The sequence below is a fragment of the Peromyscus maniculatus genome, chromosome 12 (genome assembly GCF_049852395.1).
Source record: "Peromyscus maniculatus bairdii isolate BWxNUB_F1_BW_parent chromosome 12, HU_Pman_BW_mat_3.1, whole genome shotgun sequence".
NCBI lineage: Eukaryota > Metazoa > Chordata > Mammalia > Rodentia > Cricetidae > Peromyscus > Peromyscus maniculatus.
In genome coordinates, this window is record NC_134863.1 from 86,639,609 (window position 1) to 86,656,247 (window position 16,639).

General features: G+C 43.7%; 1 protein-coding gene across 3 annotated transcripts in view; it reads right to left on the reverse strand.

Moving 5' to 3' along the window:
* Positions 1-16,639, reverse strand: part of Dscam (DS cell adhesion molecule) — a 593,021-nt gene that overhangs the window by 259,159 nt on the left and 317,223 nt on the right. For all 3 annotated transcript variants that reach the window (XR_013043895.1, XM_076549303.1, XM_015999884.3), the window contains exons 4-6: positions 10,241-10,387; positions 6,220-6,498; positions 2,278-2,553 (exon numbers count right to left, since the gene is read on the reverse strand). Coding sequence is in view for 2 of the 3 variants with exons in the window: in XM_076549303.1 (XP_076405418.1) it covers positions 2,278-2,553; positions 6,220-6,498; positions 10,241-10,387 (702 nt within the window). In the remaining variant the exon portion in view is untranslated. The remainder of the gene's footprint in view (positions 1-2,277; positions 2,554-6,219; positions 6,499-10,240; positions 10,388-16,639) is intronic.

Below are 16,639 nucleotides of genomic sequence, written 5' to 3' on the forward strand. Positions count from 1 at the left end.
GTCTTTGAGTTGCAGAATTAGATTTCCATCCACACTGCAGTCCATGTGCCAACCAAGTTTTCTAAGGTGACTACGTGAAGGTGTGGGGTTTTCTTCTGTATCTTTCCTTCGCATACCTTCTGCTCCACTCTCCCATGGAGGTGCCTGCCCCTCTTAGCTCTGCAGGTTTGGGCACTTGGCTTTTCTTCTAGTTTCTGCACCACTGGACTTGAGGTGTCCTCAAAGTCGAGTTGATGCTGCCGTCAGTCTATCCCTGTCCCTTCTTCCCAGTGACCAGTCCATCACTCCGTTCACTCTGGGGTTTTCTCAGTTTTCTGTATGTTGTCTGTCCTTTCCAAATGCCATTTTCATGTGCACAAAAGCTCACCTTATAGGTGCTGTGTCTTCACTCCCAGAGCATGAATCTCTTGTTTTCCTTATTTAATCACAAACCCACCATTACAGGTTCCAGGGAATCCAGCCTCCTGGCAAAGTCTCCTAGACTATTTTACTCCATCCACAGGCATGGAGCATCCACTGTATGCTGAGATTATTATAATCTTAAATTAATCCAGCTCTTATAATGGGAACCATAGGAGCTGCCTGAGAGAATGACTGGTCAGGCACAGTTGTGCATCAGATTCTAGATATGCATTCTTTCTTTTGTGACATTAGTCCTACCACCTCTCAGAAGAGAGAAAAATGAGATGAATCTTCTCATCTTGAACAGAAAATGACTTGAGATAAATCAGTTGGGGAGTGTTCTCAGCGCACCAGCCCACTTTCTCTTACAGTGACTGGCCTTGTGAAGATGAAGGCAGACATTATTTTTCCAGTGAGACCTGAGTGTCTTTGGGATCGGCCTAGCTGTCACTCTGATAACAGGAACCCTTTTGACATCATTGTAGGTGATCAATATGCTCTTTAGGTTTTCTTAGTTACTTGAGACAGTTACCGAGGTAACGGGACCTAGACAGGTAATCTCTTCTTTTTCTTTCTCAGAGAAGCTAAAAATAGTGACTCTGGGAGGACCCGGGTGCATCCTGACTAGCAGCTCCAGCTCCATGCAAATTGATTACTTTTTGCTCTTAATTATTATGTGCGAAGTGGTGTCAGGCGTTTAACACCAGGGCTGTGCCTTCGAGTCCTTTCACCCCTGCATTCAGACCTCACTGTCTGCAGCAATGCTTGCATCATCATTCCTGAGCGTGCCGCTTCTTACAGAGCAGCTGAGGCTAAAGGCATAATAACGGAGCTGTTCTCTTAGTGTCAGGCAGATTTAACCTACTCACACCTGATAATGGGTTTTCCTTATTCTAACCTTGGGCTACAGAAAAGTAATTTCATCACTTTCACCAATTGATAATGGATGGATTTTAAATGATAGCTAATGATACAATTCCCATCAAGACACACACACATACATAGACAGGAGCCGTTTCAATTATCTGGTGATAAATATATGCCTTGCTTAAATGTCACCTGTCACAGCTCCATTCCCTGGATGATGGATGAGCTTGAAGATTTAAGTACTCAGTAACTAATTAAGAAAAGCAAACAGAGCCCGAGTTATTCTACCCCAAGGCAATTCCTTACACATTCCTCACAACTAAGTCTGGGGACATATTGACCAGGCTACAGACAATGGCACCAAGCAGAGGTCATATTTTTGTCCAAACAACCATCCTGCTGAAATTGAGATTATTACTGACACTAATTTCTTCTTAAGTGTGGGACAGTCCTGTCCATGCCCTACAGCTCAAGGAAGATTTGCTCATATCTGGAGACATTTTGTGTGTGTGTGTGTGTGTGTGTGTGTGTGTGTGTGTGTGTGTGTTCACAACTTGGAGGAGGAACTATTGGCATCAAGAGAGTTGAGGCCATAAATGTCCCTAAATATCCCACAATGTACCTATCAGGTAGACCCCAAACAAGCATTCTATTCATGCATCCCACAGCCCCCAAACAAGGTAGTACTGAAACTACATAACTAAAAAATGAACTGGCAAATAACCCAAGGCTCTAGTTTCAAGTGTTGATCTTTTGGCAAGTAACTTCAAACATCAGTGGGAAACATTCATACAGTTCCAGATCACACTTCTCATCCAACACTGTGCCACCCTCCCTTATCAGAACATTCTCTCCCCCTTGCCTGATCTAGTGAGGTCAGAGTCAATAGATGGAGAGACAGGTAGTGTGGCCTGTCTTCTCCCATTTAGTGGGCCTGCATGGCTCTCTCCCCATCCCATGCTGTCCTGGATTCTGTTTGGAGTGCACCCTCCAATGCTGCGCACTGACCTTCAAGGACCACCTGGACATAGTCTTGAGCAGACAGCTTATCGTTGCGCACAAAGCACTGGTAGGCGCCCCCGTCACTCTTGACCATGTGATCCATGATAAGGTTTGCGTGGTTCAGCCCTGTGATCCTCACATTTTTCCCAGGATTGAGGATTTCACCATTTCGATACCAGGAGAGTTCCTGGTCCTCGTTTCCTGTCACGCTACAGGACAAGGAGACCTGGCTGCCCACGCTGCTTTTAACCTTTCTGGGACTGATGGTTGCTTTCAGTGGCTCTGGGGAGTTAGATAAGAGAGAGAAAAAACGTAAAACATCACTAGGTATTGACACTGCTTAAATAATACACTGGGGTGTTGCTGAGGCCAAGGTGTAACTGCCAGAGCACTTCACTTGGATTGCACATCAGTTACTTGGGGGTTCCCATGTTAGTGCTATGTTGAGGGACCACATCAGTGTTATTTGGGGTAGTGCTTTGCTTGGATAGACCCTCCTTGCTGGTTTTTTTTCTGGGCCTCTTTCTTCATATATATCAAATAGCACAATGGTGGACACACTTCTTCCTCAGAGCACACATGATAGTTTTGACTCACATATACTAAGATATGTAGTATGCTACTTACCAACAGGTTCATGAGTATGAAAATATAAACCCTGCCGGTGACTTTGTCCCATTCCCACATTTGGGCCAGTGACACATGGCTACCAAGAAAAGGACTGGGTTCAGATGTGTGATCATAAGTGCTTTGCTTTAATGTATGGCTCACTCACAGGAACCAGGATAGAAGTCCCATCTTTAAAATTCCTCTTACCAACTCTACAAACCTACCTGAAGAGAAGATCATCTAGACATCACTTTAGCAGGTACCAAGATTTACACTCACAGGTGACACACATGAGCAGCTATTCTGTGGTATAATTAGCATGTGCCAAAAACAACTAGATGTTCCTCAGAAGCAGTCCCCACAGAACTTTGTCATCCTCACAGCCAGGAAAAGAAAGAGTTACTCAAGGGGTTGATATGTCTTAACCAAATTCACAAGACATGTGAATAGACTCAATAAGCCTCATCTACCTTTTCCCCCAATGTCGCACCCTTTTAGAGTATAAATCTTCAGCTCTCAAAGTGTGTGGATTGACCAAGCAAACAGAATGATTGTTACAGCCAAGCAGAGTGACATATCAGATGTGCAACAAGGACCAGGAAGTCCTTAGATGTCAAGAACTGGCCCAGAGAGCAGAAAGGGGGTTTCAGAGAATGGGGACAGCAGAGATTAGAGCATGGAGCATGGGAATGCCAGTGTCTGATTCAGTCTGGATGCAACAGAAACTCTTATAAGTATAAACGTGGGAGGCAAACTGCAAAGGCCATTTGAAAAAACTTTATAAAGGGGCCTCAAGATTTTGGAACATTTTTAATGCGTACGGATATCTTGCCTTCTTGTGTGTCAGTGTGTCACATGCATGCCTGGTGCCACTGGGGGCCAGACAAGGGCACTGGAGCCCCTGGAACTGAAATCACTGATGGTTGTGAGCTGCCATGTGTGCTTGGAATCAAACCCAGGGCCTCAGTAAGACCTGCTACTGCTCATAACTACTGAGTTATTGCCCCAACCCCATGGAATAATGTAATACTATGTAATCCCAGATACTCAAGAGGCTGTGGAAAGATGACAAGTTCAAGACTAACCTAATCAATTTAGTTAAATCCTGCCTCAAAAAGAAAGATTTAGTAGCAAAGTTGGGAGCACAGATCATTGGAAAAAGCCTGAGTTCAAACCCCTGTACTACAAACAAATAAACAAATGGTTTTTGAAGACTGTTGACTAAGTAGATGGCACCATCAACTATCTTCAGGAGCATTGATGGGTCACATGATGTTGGACACTGGGGTGGAGGAAGGTAGTCATCAAAGAGGCATTATAAAAGTGGAGTGGAGATAGATCTTACAGTCAGCCCCATAGCAGTTCAGACTGCACCTGAGAAGAATCAGTGCCCAGGACTTGGCCTGGCTGGGACAATGAAACAAAGCCTTGAGGAAACACAAGACTCAAACCTTTCTTATGGGAGTGAGAGAGGAAGATGTTCCTAACAAGAAGGGTTATTTGGGAAGCAGAGTTTGTGGTGACTCCGTTCTGGCTCTGTACACCATTCTGTTGAAATGTCAGCTGAGCACCTGCATAAAGCTTGTATCTACACTTATCTGTCACTTAGGAAGAAGCCAGCCATACTTATGGACCCAGAACCCAATAGAGTGCTTTCCCTCAAGATCAGAGCATCAGATGAGCCATCCAGAGGAAGGAGAGAATGGTAAAAAGGTCCAAAGGATTTCTCTGGATGTGGCAGAGGCCTGTAATTACAAAAGCCAACATAGAAGGAATCTGTAATTTTGCACCGATACCTTTGAAAACATAGCCAGTGGTAAACATCTTTAGAGAGAGAGGAAGCAAGACAACGCTGGGAGTCAGAGCTGAGGACAGGAGGGAGCGTGTCTTGGGATGATGCTTTGTGCTAGAGGAGGGGAGATGGGAGGTTTTGGACACCTGAGATTAGAGAATAGGTCAACACTGAGAGTGTAGTGTAAGCAAGGTCACTTGCACTCTGACACAAGGGGATTATCTAATGATTTGAAAAAGGAATTTAGATTCATCAAGATATGTTAAAGCAAAAAATAGGACACATGACCAGAGTTTCACTGAGATGCCCTAAGATACAAAGTTACTTCAGGATAGAACAACAGAGAACTGCATTAGCAGGGGAGCATTTGGAGTCTATTGTCCCAGCTCTGGTGGCTGTCTGATACTGAATTGTTTCATTGAGATGAGACACAGCTCTTCAAAGAGGAAAAAACAGATGTGAGGGAATACTCTCCCACTACTACCCAGCCTTAGCCTGAGCTTGATGACTCTGAAAGTACAGCTGATTCCAGGTAGTCATTCAAATCTCTGATTTAAACACATTCACCTAAGGTACCATGAAGGCATGTGGGCTACCTATGGTTGATCCCATACTTAGGTGCTGGGTTGGAGAAAAAAAAACAAAACATGCTAACACATGCTAACCCAGCACCTCTATCTTAAGGGTGAGAACCTTGAGGTTCACCCTGCTTAGCTCAATTTCTCCAGTTCAAAAATACATTTTAAAGATAATCGCGGGGTTTTGTCAAGGAAGGAACATCTTATCTAGCTGTGGTTTTGTTGCACCCTTCTGGAGTGTAAGGTTGGCTAGTTCACTTTGTTTGGGTTTCCATATTAGTAAATTTGAAGATGTCTGACTAGGTCAGAGTGCAGGCCACAGCTACACCTCCTTGCTTCCCAACAGGCTGTCAGCATCTGCTGTACATTCCCCAAGGCCATGGCCAGGATGGAGTGAAGAGGGACCTTGGAAAAGATGAAAAGAACATTCTCTCCACGATAGCACAGGGTCAATAAGATGGCTCATCCGGAGAAGCTGCTTGCTGCCAAGCTTCACCATCAGAGTTTGAGCTCTAGCACCCAAAGGATGAAAGGAGAGGACCAGTTTTTACAGGATGTTTTTTGACATCCACACATGAGCTATGGCACGTGAGTACCACCCCAGCACACACAAAACAAATAACCATAAAAGGAAAGAAAGATAAAGAAAGAAACTGTGCCCAAGTCTAGTGTCTGCATAAGCTAGAACCTGCATTTCTGCTGATAGCAGTCCCCTTGAGAAATTTAAAGTAACTTCTAGAAAGAGGCTAAGATAAACCATTTGCCTGACTTCCATCACTGAGCTACCAAAACCAGGCTGTGTAACCATGAGGGCAATTTTCTGTCTGCCGGGCAGGGTACCATCGATGTAGGTCAAGTGCTGTAAGGTCAGAAGAAGGCTGCGGGGAAAGATGAAGATTAGCTTCTGTCCGACACCGACCATGCAGCTAGTGCCACCTTTTCCAGCTACCTCCCAACTGTCCAACTTACGTTTCACGTGCAGGCGGCCTATCACCTTGGCAGTGCCGTATCGGTTGGATACTTCGCACACGTAGCTGCCTGAGTCTGAGGGGCGGCTGTTCTCAATAAGCAGCCCTGTCACTGTCTTCTGGAACCTCCCAGAAAGTTCCAGGGGCATGTTGTCCTTCAGCCAGCGGTAGTCTGGCTCGGGGTGCCCAAGCGCTTTGCAAGGCAGCTCCACACGCTGCCCCGCCATGGCTTTGCGGTGGTCAAACCCATCCAGGATGGATGGGGCTGAGTTCGCTGGGTCTGCAGAAGAAAAGTGAAACTATCAAAGGCCAAGGATGGGGAGTATGTGTGGCCACTGAGAACCACGCGTGGGCTTTCACACAGCATTCCTGTACCTTCTGTCCACTGTGGCCACAGATCTCTAAGTCAGACAGACAAACAGATCTATCCTGTTCATAATTTGCAAAAGTCTGGACCCTTGTCAGAGCTCTGGCTGATGATTCTTGCTTTGTAGGAAATACCCAGAGTCAGCGTGCTCTGACAGGAGTTGTCAGCTCAGCCAAGAAGGGGTTATCTTGTGATAATGGAACACATCACACAGCTCCTCTCAACAATGGCAAAGAGAGCTGGTAAATTAGCAAAATTCATTTCACAAGATAAAGGGGCTTAGTATAATATTTCTTTATTCATTTTTAGATGTTTTAGACTTATTTACTTTTGGTTAGTAGTATTAACTGTACATATATTGGGCATTTGGTATAATATTTCAACACATGTATGCAGTTGGTATTGATCAAATCCAGGCCTCTTTCCATCTTCTAGTAATCACTAGTCTATGTTCAGTTTGATTTTGTTGTGTAACAGTCACATATGGACGGGAATACAAGGTTCTTGTCCTTCCCTGCCTGGCTGGTTTTACTTCACTTCACATCCCTCCTTTTGTTCATGGAGCTGCAAATATTGAGGTTTCATTTCTCTCCACAGCTCAAGCACACCGTACTGTGTGTGTGTCACATTTTCCTTTTTTGTTGTTGTTGTTTTTTCTGTTGATGGCCGAAGTTTATTTCACATCTAAGCTAGTATAGAAAGTTCTAGATCAATGTGGCCATGCCAGGATCTCTGTCACATGCCAATGTCATTTCCTTTGGGTCTATATGCACAATAATGGGAAAGCTGGATCACACAGCAGATCTGATTTTAGCTTTGCAAAGACTTCCCATGTTGTTCCCTGTGGTGGGTGCACTAATTTACATTCTCACAGCAGGAGGGGAGAGAGTTCTTGTTTCTGTACACTCTTTCTATCTGGAAGAAGATACTTGTCAACTATTCACCTGACAAAGGATCAATGTCCAGCATAGATAAGGAACTATGGAAACCGAACAAACAAATAAACAAAAACCACTTGAAGTATTTTTAAAATCCAAATAATAATCAATTTAAAAGTGAAGAGATGTTTATCAAAAGGAAAAAATACCAAGTGACAACAGGTATCTATCAATAGCCAACAGGGATCAAGCGGTAGTGAAATTCCATCTCACTTAGAAAGGCCGGTAAAAGAAAATCATTCTCTCTCCTAACAGCCAAGGCCCTAGCTGGGCTCAAAGTTCCAATAAATCAGCTAGGTGTACAGTTTCCAAAGACGGCAAAAGGAAGCAGCACACCCTCACCCCAGACACCCAGAAGGTACAAAAATAGACAATGTACCATGTCCCCAATATCCTCCCCCGACAGTATCAAAACCAGCTCATCTTGAAAAGCAACTTACTTCCCCCATCCTACCCCTAAGGAAACCCTGCCACCTTCTTTACTCTTAGCTACAAACCCCATTCCAATCATGTACCACACATTCTCTCCCACCTTGGTCATGGTATGTCTAGGCCTTGGGGTACCCAGAGTCTACAACAAACACCCACAAAGTTTGACCCTAGAGACAGAAAGGTGAACAGGGAAGAGGGGACAACTCCCCTGTTTCGTGTAGCCGTTACCTCAGAATTGAAACATTTCCTTCAGGAGGGAGGTGGGATACTTCCAAGATTCAGGAAGCTCATGAAACTTACAGGACTTAGGAAGCTCATGAAAAAGTCCCAGAAAGACTAAATAAAAGGAGAAAGTAAGGGGACCATGAGCACTGAGAGAGAAGCCAGTCTCTCCTGTTCCAGATTCCAGCATGCTTATTTCAAGTATCCCCCAAGCCTCACTGTCCTGAGACAACCTGTCCCCTGGCTCTGGCATGTGGTAAGGGCAAAACAGCAAACAGCCAAGGGGATTAATTGTTGCACCACTGAGAACAGATAGAAGGCAAACTACTTCCAACCCAGGTCACTATTGTCCCATAATATAAATGTGCCTGCAGTGGGAGTGAGAAGCCAGAAGTTCAGGCACGGGAAGCTCGGCCATGGAGAGAAAGCTCAATGACAACTCCAGCTGATGACTCAACTTTCCCAGTTGGCTTCTGCTGAATGATGTGAGTACCCAATCTAATGACATCATCTTTATCTATTGCTATTTGCTCTTTCACCCAGAAGCCTTGTTAGAGGAGGCATTCTGCTGTCCCTAGAACTCTCACAATTAGGAGCTAGAGCCAACTAACCAAAGAGGGCTTCACTACTAGACATTTTGCTGCATGTTTATACACCCCTGGTTTAATATACTTTTGTCTGTGCTCTCTATCAGACCACTCTAGTCATGCCTGCTGGGTGTGAGCATCTGCTTTGATGCTTAATTGCTATTTCCTGCTTCTCTCTACCCACCTCTTGTTTATTCTTTTACTTTTGCTTGCTACCTGTGTATCAAACTCACCATTCAGAACACAAAGCATCACTGTCATAAGCCATTCTAGACTGCACAGGACAGAGGGCAAGGCTCATCCTGGCTTAGGTGTCAGAGGGATTTCAGTCTGGGGGTGCACAGCTGTAGAGTGCACAGTGGCACCTTCTCACACCACAGCAGAACAGGAAATGGAGAGTAGACTGGAAGCAGAGGCAGGCTCTGACTGCAAAGGCCAGGCCTGAGACCTTAGTGCCCTACTTCAGCCTCCTGAGATCCACCTCTTAAGGTTTTCTCTCCCATTTCCCAGGGAACAAGTGTCCAAAATATAAGCCTATGTTTGACTTCTGAAAACTACAACATTCTGCTCCTGGACCTCAGAGGCTCATGGCCATCCCACAATACAAGATGAATTTAGTGTAACTTTAAGAGTCTCCCTAGGTCTCACAGCCCCAACATGGTTCAAATGTTCAGTGTTTCTCTAGAAACTAAAGGCAATGTCTTCACTGCGGGCCTCTGTAAGCATTGTACCTCAAAAGGGAAAGACAGAGTCAAATTCCAGTATGGTAAACACCAAATCCCGTGGTTCTCTGGCCTGTATCCAAAGCAAGAGCTCAAATAGTCTTGCACAACTCTGTTGTAGCCTTGGCCTCCTGCATCACACATGACTTCCTTCTGGGGTCACTTCAACCCAGCACCTGCACCTGACCACACTACACATTGTCTGGCTTTCCAAGCTTTTCTTAAAGATCTTGGTATAAATCTCTATGCTCTCCTGACTCCTGTACCTGACAAAAGTAGGGCTGACACCATGTTCTGACGCCTACTTAAGGAGTAGCTATGGACCATGTCCACAGCAGCCTCTGAGTGCCTAGGTGGCTGGCCTGAAATGAACTCTTCAAAGTCCTGAAAAGAGCTTTGTCCCAGCAGGGCCTTTGTGACTAGTACGACTGGAAGCAGGCTGGGACTGGCTGTGTCCCTCAATGAAAAACAAAAACGTATAAATATGTAAGACAAGGGCACAGAACACGTCTTCCAAAACTGAAAATCATTTCAGTCAAAAGAAGGTACAGTTTCCTAAACTGTAAAATGAGTTGGAATATTTGTGTTTGTATTGCTATGTGGATGCTGGCTTAAAAGACACTTGTGACCTATAAAATTTGAGGTAAAAACTGCAGGTTTCCACTTTGTTACAAATCCTTCCATCTGGGATAAGACATCAAGAACTAACAGAAGGGTAGCAAAGAAAGCGGCAGCTCTGGGAGAGCGCTCTCACCTGATACGAACAGTCTAGCGCTGTTACTTTGTCTCGTCTCCCCCGTGTATCTGTGCCGGGTGATGCAGCGGTAGTTGTACAGTCCATCCTCGTTCTGTACATCTTTAATATACAAGGCTCCCGTGGATGTGATGAGAAATCTAGATCCTGAAACAGAGAGAAGCAAGGACTTTGTGAAAACAGGGTAGAAACAGACCCCTAACAACTTAGCATTAAATCTGTAGATCAGTGTGTGTCTCCACCCTCATCAGAAAAGCTTCATTACGCAGTAGACATGGTTAGCACAGAGGCCCACAAGACAAGAGGCAGAGAATGAGACTTCAGAATGTTCATCTGTGAACGAAACACATACTCCTTACCCCTCCCCGATAGCTGAGGGGTCTTGCAGAAGAGGGGTCATCCTGTAAGAGCCAGAGGCACTGGATGGCTACAAGTATCTCTGGATGTAGCAGGGCAGATGCAGGAAAGCTGTGACAGCTTGAATAAAACCTGGCCAAGCTCAAACCAGACCAAATCGCAGCATAGGGTGGAGCTGGGCACAAAGTTCCGCTTCTAACTGAGGAGCTACTGGCAACTGGCTGGGAGAGGGAGGGTCAGTTTTCTTTAAGAGGGCAGCCCCTTGCAAGTCAACCACTCTGTAGGGGAAGACCATACATCCAAGAATGTATGGGCAGCACAAATTGGATTTGAAGTTTGAAAAATATAATAGAACACAAAGTTTGGTGGGTAGGAAAATGATTGGATCTGGGAGGATTTGGAGGTGGGAGGAGTATGATCAAAATACATTGTCTGAGATTCTTAAAGAATTAATAAAAAAATTAAAAATAAATTAAAAAAAAACTTGATCACATCAACAAAGTCCTCTGAGAATTACTTATTCACTCAAAGAATCTTCTCACAATGATTAAAAGCTGTTATGTATTTACTTAGGGGTCCAATCTGTTTCAGCTTTTCAATCAGAGTAAGCTGGTATGTTTTCTTTATTATATTATGAACATACCGTCTAGATAATTTTGCTTTATTTTCTTCAAAAGAAAGCAACGAGAAATCTTTTACCTCCTATTGTGTGTCATTTTATGGCAAGTACCACAAGTACCTCTTATTGATATATACTGTGCAGAACAGAAACATGTTTTCATTTTCAACATATTTTACATAGTTGTATAATGCTCCAATAACACCTTCTTTTGAAGTGCAGTGACAGACAAGAGGACAAAAGAGGAAACATGCAGATTCTGTCATCTTCTGAGCATGGAGCATTTCCCTGAGAACTGGCAGGCCATCATCTGGGAAGACATACGTGGATGGCCATCTGTGACGGCTCTTTAGCAGGGGAGGAGTGAGTCCATGGTGGCAGGACCAGTGCTGCACTGGTCCTGGGTACAATCCTTCTGTACTGCTAACTTGGCACATGAAGAAGACTCATAGGACATTATTTCAGGAGAACTGGAATCTTCTATTGCTGCGAACACTTTCTGAGAAGTTTAGAGAACAGGGAAGGAGCTGACCTAGCTCGTCTTTTATGACCTCTCCTTTGCCACTAGCCACTGAATTCCATCTTGAAATTGATCGACATTTAAAAACTGAAAACAAGGTAGAAGAATAGAGGCTTTTCATCATCAGAGAGCATGAAAGCCTATGGCTTCTGGGTCATCTCAACTTCAAGGTGTGTGGAACCCTTAGGGGACAAAGAGAACTGAGCAAAGCCCCATGATACATTGTCTCCATGGTGTCAAGGACTCCTCTATTGTCCCCTGGCTTTCTGCTGCACTCAAGAGAGGCTCTTGAGTCACGTGCAAAGATGGTTTGTTCATACTCTTACATGGGTTATAAACTTCTTTTGACATAAGCAAATAAGCAAACATGGATTACTAGAGGCAATAAAATATGTCACCCCCCTTCTCTCTCTTACACACACACACACACACACACACACACACACACACACACACCTTGACTCTTGAGAACTGCCTGGTAACAAAATTGCCCAAAGGCAAATTTTACAGTTAACATTATTTTTTGGTGTAGGTTACATGGACAGACTATAGAGTTCTAATGGAAATACTTCTCAGCTATAGTTTGTAAATTTTGGCATGTCAGACACTCAGCAAACCAGAGTCACCAGGATAATGGCAGTGAGCAGTCTTTGACTTTGAGATCGTCACTGTGAACATCAATGATGGCTGGGTTGCACTATCTTGGTATCATGAGATGTCTGAGAAACACTTCTGCCTTCTCAACATATACTAAGTAGCCCCTGAGCTCTTCAGTGCTTAAGCCCCTGGACCTGATCTCCATCACTCTTCTGCTTCTTGCTTCTCTGACTGTTGCCAGGGTTACCAGTATCCCTGTCCTCACACTTGTATGATGTGTTTAGTGTCCGGAGTGAAGGAGCAGGTGTACAGTTATGACTCTGAATAGGCTGTAGGGAGTTCTTGAGCCACCTTGCAGTCACTTAATGTGAGTGTTATTCTAGGGCCACTAAAATACATCTGTGACAAAGCCCTCATCCCACTGGCCTGTCTAGATGTACCAAACAGGTTGATGGGGGTATTTCTATCTAGAGATACAGGATTATCTCAGAAACTGGACATTTGCATAGTAGTGGCACTGCAGGACCCCTTAGGATGGGAGTTCTACATCCATGTGCCTCCCTGTTGTGGTGCTGAGGGGTGGAAAGCTCACAGGGCAATGAAGCTAAGCTGTAGTCTGGTCCAGTTGCACCAAAGGCACAGATTAAAAACATCAGATGCACAAGAGCTCTGTTTTTAATGTAGTATGGGTAATAGAAAGCCTCAGGTTTAACAGCTGAGCTGCAAAAAGCTCGTGTGTGTTGAGCTGATTATCAATGCTCCTGTGCTATGTGTGGGTGAGCAGGTAACCAGGGCCCAGCAGCATGCTCATCCCTTGAGTTAGCAACCATCACAGCTCCAGGAATGCAAACTATCATAAGTCACAGCCATATCATTAAGAAGCTTCTATCCTAAATAGCCTTGAGTCGTAGAATTAAAAATATGAAGAATGGGAGAAAAGAAGTTGGAATTTATCCCCAAACCTGTATGTTTTCTTTACAACAGTCTAAATGTTTAACTACAGCCAGTATGATATCTAGTATTAATTGATATGCTCACTCTATTTGGCTACTTTGGATCAGTCTCTAATAAATAATCAATTTGAAAGCTCTTTTCAATGGTATGAGGTGGACCAAGCTTCCTTACTTTGAGAGATCTCTTAGGGTCGCAGAGAAAACCCAGGGTCCAGAATCCAACAGATATGAACAATAAGCTATCTTGTCACTTTCCTGCCATGTGGTGTCATTCAAGACATTCAATTCTCTAGACTTTGGTCTGTTCTTCTAAGACAGACAGGAGAGCAGTTCTACTATTGAAGGTTGGCTGATGGTACAGATGTCAGGCAGACACCTCAATTTCCAGGTAATAGCAGATGGTCATAAGGTATTGTATATCCTGAAGTAACTATGAGAGAGTAAGCTTCAAACAGCTCATCATAAAGAAGTCTATGCATATGGGATATATGTAAATGAGCTCATCTTAATCATTTCACATTTTGTACACATATACATATAAAAGATTATACCTCATAAATATGTGCAACTATGATTTGTTAACTAAAATAGTATTGATAAGAATAAGCAAAAATAAACAGAATCATTCTGATCTGATAGGCACTGATCAACATGTGTATCCAAGTTGTCCCCATGAACACTGACACAAACATGGTATGGTTCCTTTTTTAAAGGTATTTTTTATTTAACGTATATCTCTCACCTCCATTCTTAGCTCTTTGAGAGTTTTGAGTTTCATACACGATGATTGGCCTTGCAAGACATGCTCACTGGTGTAACAGTGAAACAGACCACTCAGGAGTACCCAACCACTTTCTGATTAGATGTAAGCCCAACACCACAAGATAAAACCCAAACCTGATATCTTATCAGGGCCAAGGGCATATGGTTAGATAGATCATAGGAAGAACCTAGCACTATTGTACTGCTAAATGGACACAATATTAAACTGACTCCTAACGACTCATTATTCCCTTAGATCAATACACCTCTCGCCCAGTATCTGAGAAAATTCTGTTTTCAGCAGATAGTGACTGACACCGAGACCACGACTTTCCAGGGCACAGAGAATAAGAGACTACAGAATCTCAGCCCTAAAGGGAATATGTGTGCCAGCCCACCCTCAAAGGCTCAGGGATCATTGAGAAGAGGGAGCTGAGTGCAAGAGCTAAGGGTGGTGGGTGAGTACTAGAAGGTATCGCACTTAGCAGGGCAGCTGCACATCGGGTCTCACAGGAGTTCATTGTTATGGTTTCAATCACAAGAGGCAAACTCACTTACTAGAAAAGTCTAACCGTGGAAATGACATGGAAGAGACTTATACCACAGTTCTGCCATTTGACCATGAGTACAGCTCAGCAAAGCCCTAGCATGCATGAAGTCCTGGTTTTTGATCCCAAGCACCACAAATATACATGCGTATGTATATGGTATGGTATATGTACATATGTTCACATATGTGTATGTGCACATATGCTTGTGTGTATGTATTTCTGTCTTTTGGTGTCAACATGGTAAAATGTGTGCCAATCCCATGAGCCAGTGTTATATGACCTGGCTGTGTTTTCTGGGGTAATAAAAGATATAATATGTCCAAGAACATTTTTATACATCCCAGTGACAGGCTGTGGGTCAGGAGAGTCACATAGACATCTGTTAGACATTGAATGCATATCCATCTAAATTGCATACAGAGACACTCTAACCTACCATGTGATAGTACTTGGAGGTAATGGTTTGAGAAAGCAATTAGGGTATATGAGAGCATGTGGGTGGGGCCCTGCCATGGGGTTTGTGCCCTCATATGAAGAGGAAGTAAAGCAAGCTCATCCTCTCTGTGGTGAGAATACACAGTGAGGAAGCAGCTATCTACAAGCCAGAAAGGAGTGTTCAATAAAAAATGACTCATCAGACACCCTCCAAAACTGTGAAATAAGAATTATATAACTGTTATTTAAGCCATTTATTTAGTGCAAATTTATCACAACAGCTGTCTTCAGAAGCCTTTGCATCTGTCCAGAGGAATCGTGGTGGGAAGTCAGGGACTTTCTCTGATGTCATTGTCATGTTGCTTCAACTGGCAGACACAATACGTACTATTTGAACATGAAGTACATGTCAAGGAGTCCTGAAAATTAGTTATTCTGCACCCCTCATAGTGCAGCCAATAGCAGGGCTCTCTTTTCCAACCTCTAGAGTAGTTATTTATCCATCTGCATGCCTGCTTTACACTGCATGATGCGTGTGTAGAGATACTCAGTGCTAGGCCTGCATCTCCAGCCCATTTTCCACCCAACATTCAGGATTTTTGCAACCATAAAGACAGAGAAATGACATCTCTAGATGTTGTGATGAAGTTCTACCACATCAAATCTTCCCAGGAGTCAAGGTGGAGTCCTACCACATCAAATCATCCCTAGGTGTCAAGATGGAGTCCCATCACACCAGGCCACATGTGATACCTATGGAGGATTATACTGTGACCATATCCTGTAGACTCTCCTCTATTCCTCCCTCTCCTATCAAACCTGAAACTCCCCCCTTCTTTCACATGCTCTCCTCAGAATCTTTGAGCCCCACGCTCCCTAGATGCCTCCTTTTGTATACTCCTAGTCTCAGCTCCTACATTGAGTTTTTAGCAGTGTTGTTTACATTCTCTGTGCCCAAGACCTCTCCTTACCCAGGCTGAGCTTTATCATATATTGATGGGAATTAATGTTGTTCATACATATGACTCTGGTTCAGTGTCCTCCTCCTCCATTCAGAATAGCAAGGCATCATTGCATGTTGTTCAACTTCTTATCCCCATTACCCAGAACAGCATGTGGTTATACCATCCATCTATTTATTAAATAGATATCCATGTAAAGCAATCTGTCATAATTGCTGCATTTAAAATTCTTTCCTAGGCTCAGGAACAGCTCAGTAGTGAAGAGCTTGCCAGACAACCATAAGGAGTACGGTTTGGATCTTTAGAATCCACACCAAGCAGGTGTGGTGGCAGCCTTAATCCTAGCACTCAGAAAGCAGAGACAGGACATCTCAGGGCAGACTGACTAGCTTGAGTAGCTAGAATCAACAACCAGATTTAGAAAGAGACCCTGTCTCAGAAAATAAAGTGGGGAGTGATCAAGGAAGACACTGAACATCCAACTTGAGTCTTCACACATATGTGTACACACATGCCCGTGCTCCAGATTACATGTGTGCCTACTACATACAAACAGGCACAGAGATGTACATACATACACAGCAATACATATACACATGTAAAAACATCTTCTATTTAGTTTTAGGTAAAGTGAGAGAAAGCT